The 21,948-nt window shown below is 41.5% G+C and overlaps 1 protein-coding gene across 3 annotated transcripts in view; it reads right to left on the bottom strand.

The window, feature by feature from the left end:
- The window catches only part of SLC30A6 (solute carrier family 30 member 6), a 36,715-nt gene that overhangs the window by 14,614 nt on the left and 153 nt on the right, over window positions 1-21,948 (bottom strand). For 2 of the 3 annotated variants that reach the window (XM_075126984.1, XM_048843640.1), the window contains exons 2-5: window positions 8,887-8,973; window positions 7,101-7,185; window positions 6,008-6,050; window positions 13-78 (exon numbers count right to left, since the gene is read on the bottom strand). In XM_075126984.1, the coding sequence (XP_074983085.1) occupies window positions 13-78; window positions 6,008-6,050; window positions 7,101-7,185; window positions 8,887-8,973 (281 nt within the window). Of the gene's footprint in view, window positions 1-12; window positions 79-416; window positions 511-6,007; window positions 6,051-7,100; window positions 7,186-8,886; window positions 8,974-21,948 lie in introns of those variants that run through there. The other variant, XM_048843641.2, reaches the window with a different exon arrangement.

Below are 21,948 nucleotides of genomic sequence, written 5' to 3'. Positions count from 1 at the left end.
ATTCGTGCTTACCCAAAAGAATAGGCTGGGCTGGGCTTCTTCATCATTACCCAGTAGCTTATTAGGCATGTTATCAAACTAAAATAAAAAAGGAGGAGACTGATATGAGGATAATCAACTATTACAAACTAAATATTTTATAGATTAAATGTAGCTTAACTTTCAGAATACATCCTTAATTTGAACGTTTCTGTAAGACTTCAGTTACACTTTGAACCCAGTCCGGCAATCTCTAGGCTAGCAAGGATTTCCTAGAATTTAGTGAAAGTTCTGTCTACATTTGGACTGTGGACCAAGCCGCTGGTGTATGTTTTATGAGGAAAGCTAACGAGTTATAGTGGAGCTGTAGCCAATACAATCCCTTATATCAGAGGGAACCTCACGACATAAAAGATCAAAGGATGTACTGTACTTACAAGGGGCACCATCAACTTTCCCCAAAACCCAGCATCATTCAGACTACAATAAGGTTATCACAACTCCAAATGCAATATATTTTTCCACTGAAGTTCCTATAAGAAAAAGAAGCTAAAGTTTAGTCTCTTTGTGCCCTCAAAATTCTTTTGAAGGGGAACTAGAGGGCAACAGAGAAACATGCAAATAAGAGTTGATAAGCCAAGGTTTTCCATTGTTCTTTTACTGCACTGAGAACGTTCCCCCTTTAATCCATTTGTTTTACTTATATTCCTTTTTAATAAAGTTGCATGCTTTTAAATAGGGTGAAGTTAAAAAATCGTAACACTTTAGTTTGTTAAATGGAAATCATTTTAGCCTGTAAGGCCAAAGATGGTGGCATAACCTCAATGGCCTGTCTTCCTCAGGACTCAAGCATTGGTATTCCCGATTCTCTTGAGTCTAAGACCAACTGTATGATGGACAGTAGTAGTAGTAACAGATTCAAAAACACAGCAGAACTTCCTCTAGCCTTAGTTTCAAAGTTACAAAAAACAGGAATAAACCTCCCTCCAGCAAAGGAAAAATTCACAAGCAGAACAAAAGATAATCTAACATGCCTTGCCTGGCTTTTACTTACAATTTTTGTAATATGAGAGTCTTTTAGGATGGGTTATAGGAGAAGGAGTTTTCTCACCTGATGCTTCTCTGCTTCCCAAGAGAACTCACAAAACAAAGCCTTTCCCCCCTCCCAAGATTTGAAAGTATCTTCTTTCCCCATTGGTCCTTTTGGTCAGGTACCAACCAGGTTATTTGAGCTTCTTAACCCCTTACAGGTAAGGAGGAATTTTAGGCTACCCTTAGCTGTATGGTTATGACAATATTTTAAAGACAAATCTCACCACTGGGAAGGTTCTTCCTCAGTACTGGCCTAAATTTTCCATTACTATTAATTTTAACTCCTTGAACCAACCCAAATAATTTTTCTGCCTCTCTAGTGTTTACACCTTTTAGGTATTTGTAGACAGTGATCATGTCCCCAACTATAGTTAGCAAAATAAACTGTTTAAGAAGAAATATTAAACTAGTAACCTCCAGTTATTAAGTTTTATTGTTTTTCCCTGAATTCCTTCCCATTTGTTTATATCTTCCTGTTACTGAAGTACCTAGAACTGAATGTAACATGCTAGGCATGGGTCTCAGAGCAATGCAAGAGGAATTACTACCTTCTTGTCCATACTGTGACGCCTCTGTATACAGCTCCAAATCAAACTGGCTTTTTTGGCTGTAACCGCTCATGCAAAGCTCATACCTAATAAGCTATCCACTACCATCCTTGGGTCTCTCTCAGTATTTTTCTACCTCTTACTGAGTAAGTGTGATTCAGATTATTTTCTCTCTGACATATTAAACTTGAATTTTTCCAAGATGAACGCTCTTTTCTGCCACATTTTTCCTCTGCAGATGCCTTTTAATTATTTTTGTTTGTAATGCTACTTGCAACACACCTCAAATTAGTACCGTCTGTGAATTTACACAGCACACTTTGTACCCCTTCTTCCAGATCATTACTGAAAAAGTTAAAGACTGGACAAAGAACTTATCACATAACAGACAGACACATCCACACAATGTAATATATTGATGTTTAGCATTACTCTTTGCTCACAGAATTTCAGCCTGTTTTCATTCCTTGTAACACTGCCCATATCCAGAGCACCTGAATTTACTTCAGAAGTAAAATTTTAATTTGTTATAAGCCATCATGCAGCTCACAAATTGAAAGAGTGAGGGAGTTATTTTTGCAGCAAAAATATTGCGCATTGCTCACACTGAGCAAGAGATCAAACCCATGTAAAGAATTTGCTGAGAGATAGTTAGAAAAGTCTTCATCTCTGATATACCAATCATCTCTGATATACCAATATTCAGGGCATTCCACTTTGGTATATTCCCAAAATTAAGGAAATAATGTTCTGTGCACACTTGGCACACAATTTACAATCAATAATATTTCCAAAGTTAGTTTTCTTACAGATCAGCAGTTTCATTCCGGATGTGTACAGTACACACAGAGTTTGAAGTCTCAAAATAAAGCTGTGTTTAGTAATAACTAAAAGGGGATTTTTCTTAAAATTAACATTCAGATAACTCAAAAGTGGCCCCAACAGCTTTTCCTTAAAAAGCTTTCCATTCGGTGAAATAAATGTCTTCTGAGCTGATCCAAAAAACAAGAAATTTCAACTGAGTTAGTACAGTAATTTTATGAGAAGTAACTGACACATTTAGATATTCAAGTGTTATCACAATAACTTGGTCAGAGACTAGAACTTATTTTAATATAAAGTCTTGACCAAGACATTTTGCTTTTCAACTGCCATTCTTGCATGCATGTTGTTGTGATTTATAAATGTTTTGCTAGCAATCAGGTAACATCCAGGATATGCATGCACCCCCTACTGATTAAGCCACATTATTTCCCTTGCTAAAACCTAAAATGGCTAACCCACAAGTTTTCTTGTAGATGTTGTGTGTTCCATATATGAAACTTTAACTTGCCTATTACATAATACTCATTGGATCAGCTTCTTATTTCTTCCAACAAGCTGCACATTTTAGATGGCAGCACCAACAAATGTCATGCACATTTGTTCAAATGTTTTCTTCATATTAGCAAAAGGTTTGTGGTTTTCTGTCTGTTCGAAAGTGGAAAAAACATAATTATAGTAAAAATTTCAATACTGTATGCTATCTGATACAAAACAGTATCTACATTAAACTTGTAATTATGCTACTTCACAAAAAGCTAAATAAAAAACAAAACCAGTTTCATAAGAAAACTGTACACAAAAGCTCTTTTTTCTATTTACCTCAAATTATAAGAGAAGTACAACTGAATTATTCTACCTAAGTTCATAGTCTTGCTCACTTCACCAAGATTCTGGGTGATTTATGTACTACTACCTCAAATGAAACTGTCGCAGTTCAGGGTAACTGCATCTGTATTTTCTACTGCAGTGGTCCAGCAAGGGCATCTACCCACAGGGTTCCAGCTCCCCTGGCCATCACCTCCCTTGGGTGTAGGCCAGCATCTCTCTCCCTTCTGACCAGAAAGGAGTTCTTGTGGCACCTTAGAGACTAACCAATTTATTTGAGCATAAGCTTTCGTGAGCTACAGCTCACTTTATCAGATGTAACATGTAGCTCACGAAAGCTTATGCTCAAATAAATTGGTTAGTCTCTAAGGTGCCACAAGTACTCCTTTTCTTTTTGCGAATACAGACTAACACGGCTGCTACTCTGAAACCTTCTGACCAGGGTATTTCCAGGCTGCACAGTTATTCAATGTGTTATTCCCAGAGCAGAAAGATTGCCCAAGGATACCTGCTTGCTTTCTCTTCAGAGAAGTTTAGCAGGTATAATTGCTAAAGTTGTAAGTATCACAGTTCTATCTATGAAAGCTTATTTTATTCTTAAAGTAAAAAGCATCACAGAGAAAAACATTAAAAACAATAAAAGAACCTACTAATAAGTTTACCAGAATTCTGGCAAGGTAAATCCTTCAAACCCCACCCTAGGAGAATCTTTATGATTACCAGTTCATCACTGGTTTCAGAGTAGCAGCCGTGTTAGTCTGTATTCGCAAAAAGAAAAGGAGTACTTGTGGCACCTTAGAGACTAACAAATTTATTTGAGCATAAGCTTTCATGCGCTACAGCTCACTTCATCACTGCGTCAGCTCAGAATCAGCACCCAGTGCCCCAACTCTACCCTAAAGACCAGGGCCCTCTGTGGAACATGGGTCCTGTCTGTTTGCTGGATTAGGAAGAAGACCATGAGCCAGTTTAAAACCAGACTATTTATCCACAAAGCCTTTCTTTGTATGTTGGTCTGTGGAGAATCCAATTTGCCTTAGTATATGTATCTCTCTCCAGGGGGTTGATAAAGAAGGAAGTACATTAGCATTCCCCTGTCCTACTAAAGAAGGTACTACATGCTTTCCAGGATGGTAGACTGAGGGAGAAAGGCGGTTCGTGTGTGACTCGAGCTGTTCCAAGGACGGACAAAACTTTAAATTATGCTCCCCATCCCTATCAGCAGGTATGGATAGTCTCTGCCTGGTGGGACAGGAATGAAGCTGCACAGAATGTAGCCTGCAGCTGCGCTCTGGGGGAGGAGATGCAGGCATCTGGGCAGGGGGGAGAAGAGAGAGACACGACCATGCAAATCCCCTCCTCCAGCACCCCCCGAAATACTCCCTTGCACTATACACAGACCCCTCTGACACCCCCAAACTGTACCCCACTCCTAAGTCCCCCTCCTCCAGGCAGTGTCCTCTATTTGGGAACTTGAAATATAGTAACCCTAAGAAGCAAATAAACAAGAATTGACTAAAAGATGTGGGACAGAGTTTCCCCCCCAAGATATGCCCAGCTGGCATGTGTGACACACCCAAATGGAAGCGTCCGACAAAAGCATAACAGAGGAACAGGAACTGGGTTGTTGTAAGGGTTTCTTTAACTCTCTACTCCTGGGAGAATCTTTTTTGTTGTCGATACTGTTCTAGACATACTTGCTGACAGGTATTTTGAAATAAATTACCAAAATAATTGAAACTGGCATGATTATATTGGGTTATTTTGACCAATAAAATATGCAGAATTTTAAAATATTGTGCACAGTATTTTTTAATTTTTGGCACAGAATCCCCCCAGGAGTAATACAATGCCACACCAACACATACACAATTGTAGTTTTAATACAATGTACCCCAAAAGCATTATTCCTAATTCAATAAAGTTTATCTTATTTCCATAAAGTTCGTTCAGGACAATATAAGATATTGTCAGTCTGTCAGACATTTTCCAGCAGACTTCAATTTTTAGTAATCTTAGGTCATCACCAATATTTCAACATATTCTTTAAGAATGATTCAGTTTTTCTTTTAATGAACTGAATTGGTATATACTATACCCAGTGAGAAAATGAACTACAGATTTACCACCCATTCTTCAAGAATAGAGGTCAGAAATCAGTAAATACAGTCAAAGAGACTACAATGCTTACACATGCTTAATTTTACAAACACTAGCAGTCTTGTTGAAGTCAATGTGTTTGTAGGATCTGGCCCTTAAAACAGAAGTAAAACTAAAAATCACTTCCCACACCCTAAAGCTAAAACAAATACATTTTACAAATGATACTTGTGGAACTGGTGGTGGTAAAATTTTCTGAGTCAATCAATTAAAGGGATACTAGTTTGGCACACAGTGTGGATTTTGTTTTCAATTTACCTTGTTATAACAATGTCAGGCAGCTGTGTACAGAAATCTAAATATAGTTGACTTTTTAAATTGTTCTTATCAGAGCTGTGATATTAGTCACTGTTTTCTTCTAAGTTTGTGTACTATTTAACACACAATCTTATATACACAATCTAAAACATTGTTAAACCAACTACTCAGTTCTTGCCTGTATTTATGAAAAGTCATGAATAACTCTGTAGTTGGTACATAATATTTATTCATCCTACTTTTACCCTATTTCAAATTTAGTAAAAAGAATATTCTTACAAGCATTGATAAATTGTAGGATCAGATTTAAAAAAACGTACCTGAAAAGATTAAAGATTGTCAGGTAAGAATAGGCAGTTAAAGCTGTGAAAACAAAATTTTAAACACTTAACACACTTTACATTATTAGCAACGAAGAACGCTATATGTGATTTTGCCTTCAAAAATTGTGTGTCCCTCAATGTCTCTGAGACAGCTGCCTACCATTTTCTATCTGCACAAATTCTCTTTGCTGAAAATATAACTTATTTCAGAGTATGAAAATGTACATCTTAAAACCATTTTTGTATTTTTCTGTCTGTACTAACTACTCCAATATTTCATTTAATAACAAGTTGATTAACACAACACTAGCTCTGTGAAACCATGTAAAATATTGAAGTATTTAGTCACTAATGCGCATCCAATCATGAAAGTTAAGATTGGGAATTTAGACATGGAAAAGTCAGGAAATTCTCAGTTAAGGTTTCCATCCCAACCATAACAGTGCCTGTGTATGTATTACAACAAAGGGATGGGTGAACTGGTTCAGCTAAGATAGGAACTAGAGCAATGTTTTGATAATAATTTTTTCAGACTGAAATAAGATTAAAACTGCACCACATAGTGAAAATATAGGCACTGTATCTGCATTGCAGATACATGGGAACATCTTGGGTATTGTATGCAAAACCGGGACACACATTGCAGCACAGGCTGGGGAATACAGGGCAGAATACTCATGGATTTAGGAGAAGCCACTGCCACTACCTCACAGTTGGAGGGGAAGGTCTCCACTGAAGTCAATCGGACTACTGACTTGAGAAAAGGTTTGAAGGACTAGTGCTAAGATTCTAAACTCTGCATGAAGGAAGCTCTGAGAGAAGGACTGGCAGGGAAAGCAGCCTCAGAAGCACTTGTGGGAACAGTGAGTACCTTGAAGAATTCACTGGCCACGTGCAGTTCCTAAGCCTTGCAGAAAAGGAGTTCTCCTAAACTGACTATGCAGTAGCTTTAAAATGGATAAATTATGATGTCAGTTGCACAGCCGTCTAATTCCGTTATACTCAGGGCCCTGCTTGTTTATTATGCTGGCACTGCTATAAATTAAAAATCAACAGACAACAATTATTTAGATGCAAGAAAAGAACATACCTATACTGTTAGTAGAGCTGCACCACATAAGCAGGAAACCGGTGCATATTAAATTAATTGCACCAAACAGCAAGATCTTCCAGGACTGTTAATAAGAGTAATTAGATGAGTAACCCTTTGGCTTAAAAGACAAAATATGATAAAATATGCCTGGCTTGATTTAAAAAGTCTGCAATACTTCATTACACATGTAGTGTTTTTCCCCAAAAAAGGTTTATTTTGAAATAAACTATTAAATGCCCTCACCTCCCTCTGCTAACTTTATGGGCAACCTGACAACTCACTTTCAACGGCATCATGGTACATGCATCATGGAACATTAGCCTCAAAATACAATTCTACTCTGATAATTAACTATGTAAAAATGCCACCTTTTTACTTGCAGATCTGTGTAAAGTATACACCGGCTGACTTAGTGATACAAATATATTATAGTATTACTCCTATCAACTGTGGAGAAACAACAGAGCGAAGAGAGAGCTGGAAGCTATTCCTTCATGTACATTGTCTCAGAAGTTCCTTTTCACTTGTGCATCTCCTTTGTAGCCAATGGGCTGCACCAGTGTCACTTGGGGCTGAAACTGAAGACAGCAGGGCTGCACAGGTACAAATATGGACCTAATTTAGCCTGCAGAACATTTACTCCTAGTGATGATGCATAAGAAACAACCCAGCTTGACTCTCAGATCCCAGGCTGAGTTTGCAGTTCTGGCAGTCAGTAAGAGTATTTTTACTTGTAAACAGAGTACTGCTGGTATGGATAGCAGTGGGGTGGGGGAAAACCATTCTCACTGAACGTTAACGGGATAGAGACAGAGAGGGAGAATGGACCCTAAACTTTAAGCTTTTTTTTTTTAAAAAAAAAAAGCAGTAGGGGTCGAATCCAGCACTCTTCACAGAGGCAAAACTCCTTCCCCCCACTACACTGGAAATTTTGTCTGAGGAAGGAATTCAGGATTTAGCTCCTATTTTAATTAAACAATTCAAAGCAGCCTTTCAAAATTTCACTCACCAAGAGTGTTTAATTCTGTTTCATGGCAAATCAAATATTGCATGATTTTTCATTATAATCATTCATCAAAGTAAACAGCAGGTATACAGATTTTGTGACTATGGTGGTAAATTTTTATGACAGTTTTGCAAAGCTACTTTAAAATTCCCTCTTGATGGGTTTGAGTCTTATCGAGATACCATGTGCAGAACAATCCTTATTGCCCTTTTTTGTTATTTCAGGACAGAGCTCCTAGTTCAGTTCTACCCTAAAGAAATGGGAGTTGGATAGAGCTTTAACTGCCAAGTATGTTTTACCTTTCCCATAAGGCTTTATGATCATCACATATTTGATTTAAAATTAAATGTGAGGCACTCAAAATCAATGGCAAGGGACACCACATAAATTAGGAAGTAATTAAAATTTACAATAAACTCAGTGAAAATAATGCAGGTGCAGCTAATAGTGGAGTGAAGCAGATTACTACTATTTAGGCCATCTATAAAACAATATGTACTTCACTAATTCTTAAATTGTTCTCCTACCATTCTTCAGATATATTTTCGGCCATTTTTCAAGTTCTGTGATTACTTCAACACACACTTAAGTACAAGGCCATAAACCCATATGAATTTTTAACTTAAAGTATAAATTGAAATGTCTACTTAACCTCTTTTGAAACCATAGCTAGGAAAGGGTAAAAGATTTTATCTGGAAAGTTAACAATATACTAATCATTTAGGCACAATCACAATTAAATTACATTTGTAATCCATTTTTTACAAATTCACTTACCCTTCGATCAGCTGCTACCAACCTAAATTCCTGTGTTAACTTGCTAGCTATTGTTCTTTGTGATTTGCGGAATAGATGTATTGTCCCCTTTAAAAAAAAAAAAAAGATTAGTTTTCTTCTTGTTCAAACCATTTTTATGTTCCCTTCTTATTTTTATTCCTAGGAACTACCGTCGCTCCTTTGTAATCAACTGAATATACATTGCTTATTGGTAAATGTTGACTGTCTTCATATTCCTCATCACAAAGAAGCTACATCATGGTAATAATGAGTAAGGTTAGGGAGATGCCACAATCGTCGAAGGAGCAAGCAGTAAAATCATTGAGCTCTTAACCCTTCCCCAATTTTTTCCTTATAATCTTTTCTACCTTGCTCAGCACAATGGGTTGATTTAAATAAAACGTAATTTATATACGTGGTTTTAAACATGACTTAAATCAGCACAAAGGAAATCTTGGTTTAAATCACTGATTTTATTCTTGTTTGCATTTGTGGTTTAGTTATTTTTCTAAACCATTAAAACATATTTATATGAAACCAAATATCTATATACTAAATTTGGATCTTTTTGCGAACATGGAAGATACACTATATATTTAAGAAATTATATAGCTTCACATACATTTATTCAGATTCTTAAATTTTACATTTTTATTTTGCTAGAAAATGGTGACTAACTCAAATCTTATTTACTAGAAAATGTTTTATTCTGGATTTGTGTCAAGCTGCATTTGAATGGAAATTAGAATTCAGATTCATTTTAAACTATACAAAAACAGCATTTATAATTGCTTTTAGTTAAAACTATAAGAAAAAAGAGTTTAAGTATGTTTTCCATTTAAAACTGATTTATTAAACAAAGGAATTAACTGTCATTAGTAAACTGATGGATTGTTTCTGGTCATCACAGACCACACTTCCAAAGGTCTTTGGGTGCCTAACGGGATTTTCAGAAGTCCCTAAACAGGTTAGGTGCCTATCTTGCATTGAAAATCTGGCCCTTCAAGTTATTAGAATTAGCAGATCTCATCCCTTCCCAACTGGTTTTTAATTCATAGACTGGAAGAGAAAGAGGGGAAAAAAAGCTCTCTTACTTTTTCAATTCCTAATCAATTTCTCAACTCTGAATGAACTAATCCAAATTAAGAAAATATTCTCTCAACTTGCTAGCTAAGCCCTCCCTCATTGTCTTAACCTCCACTCCAAATTTCCTACAACTGAAAATTTCAACTGATAAAAATAGAAAAGTGCTTAAAACCCATAGTTTTGCACGAATGAAAATTTACAATTGTTAAAAAACAAACCTTGATATTATCCACTGACATTATAAAAAAAAGAAAAATTCTGCCACACCTAAGTGTAATCAATAATTTTAGGTATAGGGGCCTTCAATGGACCACGGATATGATAGGCTGCCCAAACTGAAAATCTTTTCCATTTAGAAGAATATGTTTTCCTCGTGAAGAGCTTTCTGCCCTGTTGTCAAATGTTTTGAAGTAACAGTGAACAGTCATACCACGCAACCAGTCAACATCCAGGCTGTCAGATGCAGCAATCTCAGGTCTGGATGAAGTATTTGGTTCTATGCTATTACACCTGGACTGTATTTTTCTTGGTTCTATGCTGTTATGTCTAGACTGTCTGGAAGTGCCATCCGAAGCTGAGTAGACATTCTGAGATGATGCTAACTAGAACGGTGTCTGCTACAAAGGAACAATCAGGATGATCAGTGTGGCTGCATCCCATCTGATTTGCCATAATGCCCTTGGTTTCAGGGGAATCTGTGGAAATGCATACATGAGCCCCTGATCCCGCAGTATGAAAAAGATATCCTGTCCTGTATTAGAATCCCAGGCGCATGACTCCATGCGGCACAAGATTTAGTGTTGATGACAAACAAGTCTGTAATGCTCCAATAAGTCTGTCAGTCTATAAGGTGCCACAGGACTCTTTACCGCTTTTACAAATCTGTAATGGGATTTCCTCACTGGTGAAATATTGGGGTGATAGAATTCTTCAGAAACCATTCATGGTTGCTGATGAATGGTGTGCGCTAAGATGGAGAGCTACTGGAGTAATCTTGTATTGTTGGCACTATGTATGTAACTTGATTGCCTCCTGGCATCTCCTTGCTTGTTACGTAATACTTTGCAGATGTGCTATATATAAGAATCTGCATAGTGGATGTGACATTACCCAGGGTACAATGAAAAAACAAGGAGTCCTTGTTGCACCTTTGAGACTAACAAATTTATCTGGGCATAAGCTTTTCTGGGCTAAAACCCACTTCATCAGATGCATGGAGTGGAACATACAGTAGGGAGGTATAAATACACAGCATATGAAAAGATAGGAGTTGCCTTACCAAGTGCGGGGACTGTGCTAACGAGTCAATTCAATTAAGAGGGGATTTGGCTATTCTCAACAATAGACAAGAAGGAGTGGAAATCACTTCTGTAGTGCTCATGAGGCCAATGTAATGGGTGACAAGAAGGGGAAATTAGTTTTGTAGTAACCCATCCACTCCCAGTCTTTATTCAGGACTAATTTGATGGTGTCCAGTTTGCAAATTAATTCCAGTTCTGCAGTTTCTCGTTGGAGTCTGTTTTTGAAGTTTTTTTGGTTGAAGAAAAGGGTACAATCTGGACTGATGGACAACTATGTCCCCTCAATTCTTCAAGCTGGGATGCCTTTTACGCTGCTTCACTGTGAAAGCAACCACTCCTGGTTTGCTCTCTCAACCTCCAGCATGTAAATCACTCCCAGCGATACTGTATGAGTGCTACAGCCAGTCACTCATGAATTACACTGTAGGGCAACACCAGCAAACTCTCAGTCCCAGATTTCCCCCCCAGAAATGTGCGTCTTATACTGTCCAGAACCCTCCTAGACAGTACAAACTTGTATAAAGTCTGTAATTTCATTAATACAAAATGATTTGCACAAATCTTGTTATCCCAAATGGAGTTTCCCAAACACTTCAATCCAAACACACTGGTTTAGATAAAACAAAACAAATTTATAAACTACACAAAGATAGATTTTGAGAGATTACAAGCAATGAGGCATACAAGTCAGAATTGGTTAAAAGGAAATAAAAGGTAAAATGCAACTAACTTAACAAGCTAAGTGAATACCAAGCAAAGGTCTCTCTCACCACATGTTCCTGCAGTCTTAATGACTGAACCTCTTTCAGTCAGGATCTCTCCCCTACTCCACTAGTGCTTCCTTTGTCCTTCAGGTGATGATGATGCCAGGAGCAGAGCGCAAGGGAGAGATGATTTGTGGCTTCTGCCCTCTCGCCTTATAGCCCTTTCTTTTACACAAGAATCATTTTCAGCTGATGTTCAGCTATGTGGCCAGGAACCTTAAGCTGCTTCTTTGTCAAAATGTAGATTTCCCCCCCACACACACCCTCTCTCCTGCCAAAGAGTAGCCACTTAAGGTGGTGGTCCACTTGATCTAGTTGACACCTGGCTGAGGCACCAGCTACCTTTTGTCTCTGGGGAACTTGTTTCTGACTGCCCTCCAGAACATGATGGGACATGTCTTCATAATTTTATACAGTAAAATATTATATCTTTACATACAATGTTGCCACACATTTTACCAGGACAATTATGATCAGCAAATCATGAGTTTTCAAATGATACCTTACACAGTATGCTTTGTACAAAATTTAACAGTTTTGTAAAAGGGGTGAACATATGGGTACCGACTGTCACGGTGGAAAACTGTAGAACACATTGGAATGCTATGCTAACAAATCTGATCACTCAAATTCTAGAACGTTTATATGTAGAGTCATGTCCTTTTGGGACTATCTGGAGGTAGTCCAGGTGTGCACCTGTGTCTCTGATGCACCGGTGTTCAACATCTTTATAGGAGGTGGTGTGAAGAGAGGTGCTCCCTTGTACACATTTTTGGGGTCTGAGCACCAGTGCAATGACAGAATATGAGCTGGGACCACAACTCGCATACCTTCATTTGCAAAAAGAAAAGGAGTACATGTGGCACCTTAGAGACGAACCAATTTATTTGAGCATAAGCTTTCGTGAGCTACAGCTCACTTCATCGGATGCATTCAGCGGAAAATACAGTGAGGAGATTTATATACACACAGAACATGAAAAAATGGGTGCTATCATACACACTGTAAGGAGAGTGATCACTTAAGATGAGCTATTACCAACAGGAGAGTGGGGGGGAGAAAACCTTTTGTAGTGATAATCAAGGTGGGCCATTTCCAGCAGATAACAGGAACGTCTGCGGAGCAGTGGGGGGTGGGTGGGTGGGAGGGAATAAACATGGGGAAATAGTTTTACTTTGTGTAATGACACATCCACTCCCAGTCTTTATTCAAGCCTAAGTTAATTGTATCCAGTTTGCAAATTAATTCCAATTCAGCAGTCTCTCGTTGGAGTCTGTTTTTGAAGTCTTTTTGTTGTAATATTGCGACCTTTAGGTCTGAAATCGAGTGACCAGAGAGTTTGAAGTGTTCTCCGACTGGTTTATGAATAGAGACTGGGAGTCTATGTGTCATTACACAAAGTAAAACTATTTCCCCATGTTTATTTCCCCCCGCCCCCCTCCACCGCTCCTCGGACGTTCCTGTTAACTGCTGCAAATGGCCCACCTTGATTACAGTGTGTATGAGAACACCCACTTTTTCATGTTCTGTGTGTATATAAATCTCCTCACTGTATTTTCCGCTGAATGCATCCGATGAAGTGAGCTGTAGCTCACGAAAGCTTATGCTCAAATAAACTGGTTAGTCTCTAAGGTGCCACTAGTATTCCTTTTCTTTTTGCGAATACAGACTAACATGGCTGCTACTCTGATACCTTCATTTGATGCCTCTTGGGGGCGATACACTGATCTTAGTCAACTTTGTAATGGACGTAGGTGAAGTCTGGCTATGGGCAAGCTGATTTGTGACCTAGACATCTGAAGCAAGTTCTTACTGTAGTTGATGGATTCATTTTCATATTGGTGAGGGTTATCTGGAGAGCAAAAATCTCTCCTCAGGATGATGTGTGTTCTCCAATTTGCATTCAGTTAAGGTTCCTACTAAGTCTTGTATGAGGTGTGGTGAATTATGAACAATTATGAGACCCAGTTGCTTGAACAGATGAAGGTCATTTCAATGCTGTAGCAACTTCCTGATGAAATCTACCTTTGATCAGCCCATCATCTAGATATAGGTAGACACAAATGCCTTGTCTCAAGTGAGCTGCCACCACAGTGAAAACTCTCGGTGCTATGGAGAGACCAAACGGTAACACCGTGTACTAGTAATGATTGGGTCCTACTTTGCACCACAGACATTTTCTGTGGGCCAGAAGGATGGGAATATGCAAATGCATGTCTTGAGCAATATGAAAAGGAAGGATGGAGGCTAATGTTACTATCCTGAATCTGAGACAATGTATAAATGTGTACAGTTTTGTCAGGTCTAGAACAGGACAAAAAAACCCATTCATCTTCAGAATAAAGAAATATCAGGAGTAGAAGCCTCTTTCTTTGTACTTCAGATATAACTCCTCTAGCTTCTAGGTCATTGGTTTTCAAACTTTTTGTATTGAACAAACAACAAGCCCCTGAGTGTGAGTCCTGCCCCTTATAAATTAAAAATGGGGAAGGGGCAATTTAATTTAATTTAATGGGGGCTCAGGGCTGTCAGCCCCACAGAGCTGACGGCTCACGACCCCCATGTAACCACATTGTGAACCTCTGTGGGGTCACGACCCCCAGTTTAAGAACCCTTGTTCGAGGTGAAACAGGGAAACCACTTTTAGCTAATTCTCATGAGAATGGTCTCTAAAAATGGATTGGGAAGGGACTGGGTAAGAAGCAAGGACTGAAACTGGATGGGATATCCATGGGAGACAACTTCCAGCACCCATCTGTCAGTTGTTGCTCTAGTCCAAACCTGATGAAAGAAAGAAAACTGGCATCTGAAGACAAGGTTTGGAGATAGTTCGTCTGATGTGTGTGTTGGCTTGATCCTTGTGTCAACCAACTGCCAGGAAGCAGATGCAGAATGAACAAGAAAGGGCATGGCCCCACAGTATGCCAACACTTTTATGGCTGACTTAGAACAATGCTTCCTCAGCTCTCCTCCCCTAATGCCCCTACTCTACTTGTGCTACATTGATGACATCCTCATCATCTGGACTCATGGAAAAGCCGCCCTTGAGAAATTCCACCATGATTTCAACAATTTCCATCCTACCATCAACCTCAGCCTGGACCAGTCCACACAAGAGATCCACTTCCTGGACACTACAGTGCTAATAAGCGATGGTCACATAAACACCACCCTATACCGGAAACCTACTGACCGTTATTCCTACTTACATGCCTCCAGCTTTCACCCAGACCACACCACATGATCCATTGTCTACAGCCAAGCTCTATGATACAATTGCATTTGCTCCAACCCCTCAGACAGAGACAAACACCTACAAGATCTCCATCAAGCATTCTTACAACTACAATACCCATCTGCGGAAGTGAAGAAACAGATTGACAGAGCCAGAAGAGTACCCAGAAGTCACCTACTACAGGACAGGCCCAACAAAGAAAATAACAGAACGCCACTAGCCATCACCTTCAGCCCCCAACTAAAACCTCTCCAACACATCATCAAGGATCTACAACCTATCCTGAAGGACGACCCATCACTCTCACAGATCTTGGGAGACAGGCCAGTCCTTGCTTACAGGCAGCCCCCCAACCTGAAGCAAATACTCACCAGCAACCACACAACAAAACCACTAGCCCAGGAACCTATCCTTGCAACAAAGCCCGTTGCCAACTCTGTCCACATATCTATGCAGGGGACACCATCATAGGGCCTAATCACATCAGCCACACTATCAGAGGCTCGTTCACCTGCACATCTACCAATGTGATATATGCCATCATGTGCCAGTAATGCCCCTTTGCCATGTACATTGGTCAAACTGGACAGTCTCTACGTAAAAGAATAAAGGGACACAAATCAGACGTCAAGAATTATAACATTCAAAAACCAGTCGGAAAACACTTCAATCTCTCTGGTCACTCGATTACAGACCTAAAAATGGCAATTCTTCAACAAAAAAACTTCAAAAACAGACTGCTGAATTCGAATTAATTTGCAAACTGGATATAATTAACTTATGCTTGAATAAAGACTGGGAGTGGATGTGTCATTAGACAAAGTAAAACTATTTCCCCATGTTTATTCCCCACCCCACACTGTTCCTCACACTTTCTTGTCAACTACTGGAAATGGCCCACCTTGATTATCACTACAAAAGGTTCCCCCCTCCCCCCGCTCTCCTGCTGGTAATAGCTCACCTTACCTGATCACTCGTTACAGTGGGTATGGTAACATCCATTGTTTCATGTTCTCTGTGTATATAAATCTCCCCACTGTATTTTCCACTGCATGCATCTGATGAAGTGAGCTGTAGCTCATGAAAGCTTATGCTCAAATAAATTGGTTAGTCTCTAAGGTGCCACAAGTACTCCTTTTCTTTTTGCGGATACAGACTAACATGGCTGCTACTCTGAAACAAAGGATGATGGCTTCCTTTGAAATAATCTTGGTTTAGAATTATAGAATCATAGAATATCAGGGTTGGAAGGGACCTCAGGTGGTCATCTAGTCCAACCCCCTGCTCAAAGCAGGACCAATCCCCAACTAAATCATCCCAGCCAGGGCTTTGCCAAGCCTGACCTTAAAAACCTCTAAGGCAGGAGATTCCACCACCTCCCTAGGTAATGCATTCCAGTGCTTCACCACCCTCCAAGTGAAATAGTGTTTCCCAATATCCAACCTAGACCTCCCCCCACTGCAACTTGAGACCATTACTTCTTGTTCTGTCATCTGCCACCACTGAGAACAACCTAGCTCCATCCTCTTTGGAACCCCCCTTCAGGTAGTTGAAGACTGCTATCAAATCGCGCCTCACTCTTCTCTTCTGCAGATTAAATAACCCCAGTTCCCTCAGCCTCTCCTCATAAGTCATGTGCCCCAGCCCCCTAATCATTTTTGTTGCCCTCCGCTGGTCTCTCTCCAATGTGTCCACATCCCTTCTGTAGTGGGGGGACCAAAACTGTATGCAATACTTCAGGTGTGGCCTCACCACTGCCGAATAGAGGGGAATGGAATAATCACTTCCCTTGATCTGCTGGCAATGCTCCTACTAATACAACCCAATGTGCCGCTGGCCTTCTTGGAAACAAGGGCACACTGTTGACTCCTATCCATCTTCTTGTCCACTGTAATCCCCAGGTCCTTTTCTGCAGAACTGCTGCTTAGCCAGTCGGTCCCCAGCCTGTAGTGGAGCATGAGATTCTTCCTTCCTAAGTGCAGGACTCTGCACTTGTCCTTGTTGAACCTCATGAGATTTCTTTTGGCCCAATCCTCCAATTTGTCTAGGTCACTCTTGGTAGGTGAGTACTCAGAAGACCCTTGTTAAGCGTACCTGGATGCCTTCTCTTTAGTTTGCCATTTGTATCTAAAGGACTTGCAATCTGATCCAAAGGTGCAGATGTCCAGTGAGTGAATTGTGGCCCTGGAGTCCTCTGGGGAGTAGAACACCACACTGAACTGTGTGCTGAATGAGTCTGTACCTGCAAAGGGCAAGTCCTCAACTGTATTCTTCATCTCCCTAGGAATGCCAGAGACCTGTAACCACAATGTTCTGTGTATGATTACCACAATGGCCATCGACCGACCTTCCATGTCTGAGGCATCCATGGCTTCACAGAGATCGCTTCACCACTAGCAAATTTAAGCAATAATGGCTTTTCAACAAGTAAGCCTTTCTTCCAAAGAGATCTAATTTCTTTGGGTCCTTGTGTTTAGGAATGACCTTGGATTGCGAAATCATTAATAAACTTAGTGTTGGGGCAGTGGAGTACATTATAATTCAAACCTCTTTTAAAGTACCTGGTATTTTTCTGTTCCTTTAGCAGTTGGAGGCAATGTTGCTGGTGCATGCCATAGGGTTTTGGCTGGTTCTAAGACGTCCTCATTTGGTAATTCATTTCTGGCAGGAACAGAACAACGTGCTCTATCAAAAAGCTTGTGAGCTTTTTCTTCAATCACTAAGGTCTCTATCTCAAGGGTATTAACTATATGAGAGAACAACTCTGGAAGGCTTTCTAATCATCTGAAGCTGATATAGGAGCCAAAGAGACTATCTCAATGGAAGATAATGACAGGTTTTCTGGCAGGAGATGAAGAGTGCGGTTCAGGAGGCTCAAGACCTGCCTGTTCCACCTCTGCAAGCTGTTCTTGTTCCTTTCCGCCTCCAGACAGAGGCTTGGACATTGATGTAGGACAGCATGAACTTCTGCATTTTCTTGACTGGTAAGAGGGAGACAGAATCCTGGGTCCTTTTAATGGAGGTCCTGAGTATGCCCAGTAAGGTCAAGATGGAGCACTGTAGGGATGAAGCTGGTTCTGGTGACTTGGCTATTGCCATGTCTGAGGCAGAAGAGTCAGGGCTCTGAAGTGAGTGCACCCTGGTTTGTAGAGAGGCCTTCTCCTGATGTGTGTGAACAAAGAGGAAAAAGTTCTCTGCTGGAACGTGAAGAGAAGCCATGTCCTAGTGATGGAGAAGACAACTAGGCTTCCTCCAAATGCAACACATCTTTAAGGCCACGTCAGCACTGTGAGGACAGAGGTACATACCAGTGCCAAATGTAGTGTCATAAGTTCAAAGTGAGGTGCCAGGGACATCATTACATCCTCTAACATTAGATCAACTGGTACTGTTAATGTTTCTTTTGTTAGTTCTGATGCCAGTAGCTGGTCACCAGCATTATCTGGCAGAGACACTGAGGTTGATTTATACCCCTTTGGTACAAACGATTTCAGGCAAATACCCCTGATTTTCTTGTCCTGATCATAAAGGAATGTTATACTGAGCACAGCCTGGCACATGGCTCTCACAGAGACAAAAAAGGCAACAACTATGGCCATGCATATATGGAATGAGTGTCATAGGACTGGCATGGGTGAAGCCCAAGGGCTTTCAATCAGCCATTTTAAATCAAGGAAAGGGTACAAAGTGCTGAGGCAAAATCTTATATTTATTTATTTTTGCATCAATAAAACAAACAAGAGAGGGCATTAGATGGGAATTAACTGACTATGAGAAGCAGATTCTAGTACAGATTCTAAGTAGCAGGCAGACACTGCTGGATTTGTCTCCCTGCCCTTGGCAGTAAGCGGGTACTGAGGGTCATTTGAAGATACTTTGCCCTTTATGCTCTTGCGTGCAGGGGACATGCAAGGTGCAGACATAGCCCAACAGACACTACGATTCAAACAGTCTCATCTTCCGTCCGTGACTTACAAATATAGCTAGAATAGGATACATACAGACACCTACTTGAAGGACTATTTCCCTTCTGTCACTGATTTCAATCAGAAAAACTCTGGCAAGCTGCCAAAATATCTGAACTTGAACATTTTAAAGATTTTGGCCCACCTCACTGCCAAAGAAGCAGCAGCAGCATCACCACCATACACTAGGAAGGCCTGGGAGCTATTAGAACAGTAGCTAGATTGGGGAGTGGAGAAGGAGAAGACAAGCTAGGTTCCCTCTCCTTCTCCCCCTAACCCCCGCTATAGCACATGGATCCAGGGGCTCGCCCCCCTAATAGATGGGTACATGGGGAGGAACTCCTCTACAAAAAAAAAAAAAAAATCCACACCATTCTGGGCTTCCCTCAACTACTCATCCAGATCCAGGACACGATGATAACCATCCTCCCTCAGTTTTAACTGATTTCTTTTTCTATCAGCTGGCATAGTTAGTTCTGCAGCTCAAGTGGCAGAAGTCCGTGCTTCAACACTGAAAGCTGAGGATTCAAGCCCAATTGATGATGCATGATGAGGGAGTTAGAGCTGTACATTAGAGAATTTATCATCATCTTCCTTTAAAAAAAGCCTATAGTCACATACACAAAACTACATTAAAACAATGCTACTCAGATTTCAAAGTCGAGCACTGAAAAGTTAGGCAATGCCAAATTCTCTATTACCCATACAACCCTAATTTACCTCCTTTATCTATATGCATTATGATCATTTAATTAAAAACTGTCACATTTTTCTTTTCCATAGGACTCCTGCCTCATTCAGTGCAGGACAGGGATACACAAGAGGGTGGAATTCAGGCTGTATAGGCAACTGTGATAGTGTTTCCTAACTCTTGAGTGCTCGACGTTGAATCTAAACAACACACTTTTTAATGTTTGACATTATGTACTTAATAAATGCTTGGAGTGTGAAACGTAACTGTGGCAAGAAACAGATTCAGTGGAAAGTTATCCAGCTGCAGAATAAACAGCCCTACTTACAAGCAAGACTACATTTTAGTCACAGGTATTTTTAGTAAAAGTCACAGACAGGTCACAGGCAGTAAACAAAAATTCACGGCCCATGACCTGTCCATGACTTTTACTATATACCCCTGACTAAAACTGGGGGCGGGGGGGGACGACACACAACCCGGGACCCTTGATGGGAGCAGGCAGGGACAGCAGGCTCCCTAGCTGGCTCCACACCTCCCCGCCAGCAGCAGCAGCAGAGTCTGGATGTTGGAGGGGGTTGGGACAGACAACAGGGTGAGGAGGGCTCTGAGCAGCGCTTACCTGGGGGGCATCCCAGAAGCAGCAACAGCCCCCTTGCTCAGCTGCTAGGCACAGGCAGCGTGCAGAGCAGCCTGACCATGCCTCCATCTAGCATCTGAGCGAGGGGGATGTCACAACTTCCAGGGAGCCCCCCAAGTAAGTGCCATCCAGAGCCCACCTCACCCCATCATGTGCCCCAACCTCCTCCCATACCCAAACTCTGCTGCAGGGGTGGGGTGGGGAGGGGGAGAAGAACAGGACACGGGACACATGCAGTGGCCAATCCGTGACAAACCCGCAGCATTATTTATAAGTCCCTGACAAACCATTAACACTGGACCACAGCAGGGGCCTAGGCAGTCTCCACCTCCAACCATGCCTCACCCCTGCACCGCCTCTCTTCCCCACCAGCCACACTCCTTCCATAGGTTTCAGAGTAACAGCCATGTTAGTCTGTATTCGCAAAAAGAAAAGGAGTACTTGTGGCACCTTAGAGACTAACCAATTTATTTGAGCATAAGCTTTCGTGAGCTACAGCTCACTTCATCGGATGAAGTAGCTCACGAAAGCTTATGCTCAAATAAACTGGTTAGTCTCTAAGGTGCCACAAGTCCTCCTACTCCTTCCATATGCTCCTTTCTTTGCCACCCCCCCCTTCCAGTAATGCACCAGGGCTGGCTTTGCCCTGCCGCAGCAGGCTACCCACTGATGGCTTCCAGTGCATGCAGGCAGTGCCAGTGCTAGCCCATTGGAGGTTCTAAGCAGGAATATTTGGGGGAGACCCTCCACGCACAACAATAATTATCCCTTATTATAGGGAGTCCCTTGCAACTGCTTAGTCTGCTTATGTTTAGCACCAGCTTCACATGCAGAGCTCCTGGTTCATTCAGTGAGACAAGCCTGGTCTTCACCTAAAACTTAGGTCAACTTAGTTACACCGCTCGGGGCTGTGAACAGTGTCGCCCCTTCCCTGCCTGTAACAAGTGCCTACACCACAGCTGTGCCAGGCAGCGCAGATCCCCCTCAGGCGGCAGCAGGACAGCTGGTAACTGCCCTTTTCACGGCCCCCGCGGCACAGCCAAGAGCAGGTACCAGTGTCGCAGCTGCCGGCGGCGGGGCGGGCACTGAGGGGCTCGGAGGTTCGCGGGCCGGCGGAGCGGGGTAGGCAGCTCTCAGCGTGCACGCTCCAGCGGCCCGGCCCACAGCAGCCTCCCAGCGCCGCTCGCCAGAAGCCACGTCCCCCAGGCCAGGCCAGGCCAGGCCGCCCCGGGGCGGGGCCGGCGGTCGCGGCCAGGAGCTCATGTGAGGCCGAGGCGGTTTGAGCCTGGAGCCTGGGGAGCGCCAGCCCCGCGCGGCCGGACGCCCGAGCGCGCAGGCAACGAGACCCGGGCCCGGGGCAATGGCAGCTCGGGGGCCACA

The sequence above is a fragment of the Caretta caretta genome, chromosome 3, assembly GCF_965140235.1.
Source record: "Caretta caretta isolate rCarCar2 chromosome 3, rCarCar1.hap1, whole genome shotgun sequence".
Classification (NCBI taxonomy): Eukaryota; Metazoa; Chordata; order Testudines; family Cheloniidae; genus Caretta; species Caretta caretta.
Note: the sequence above shows the minus strand (reverse complement) of the source record. Positions and strands in the feature narration are given on the sequence as shown.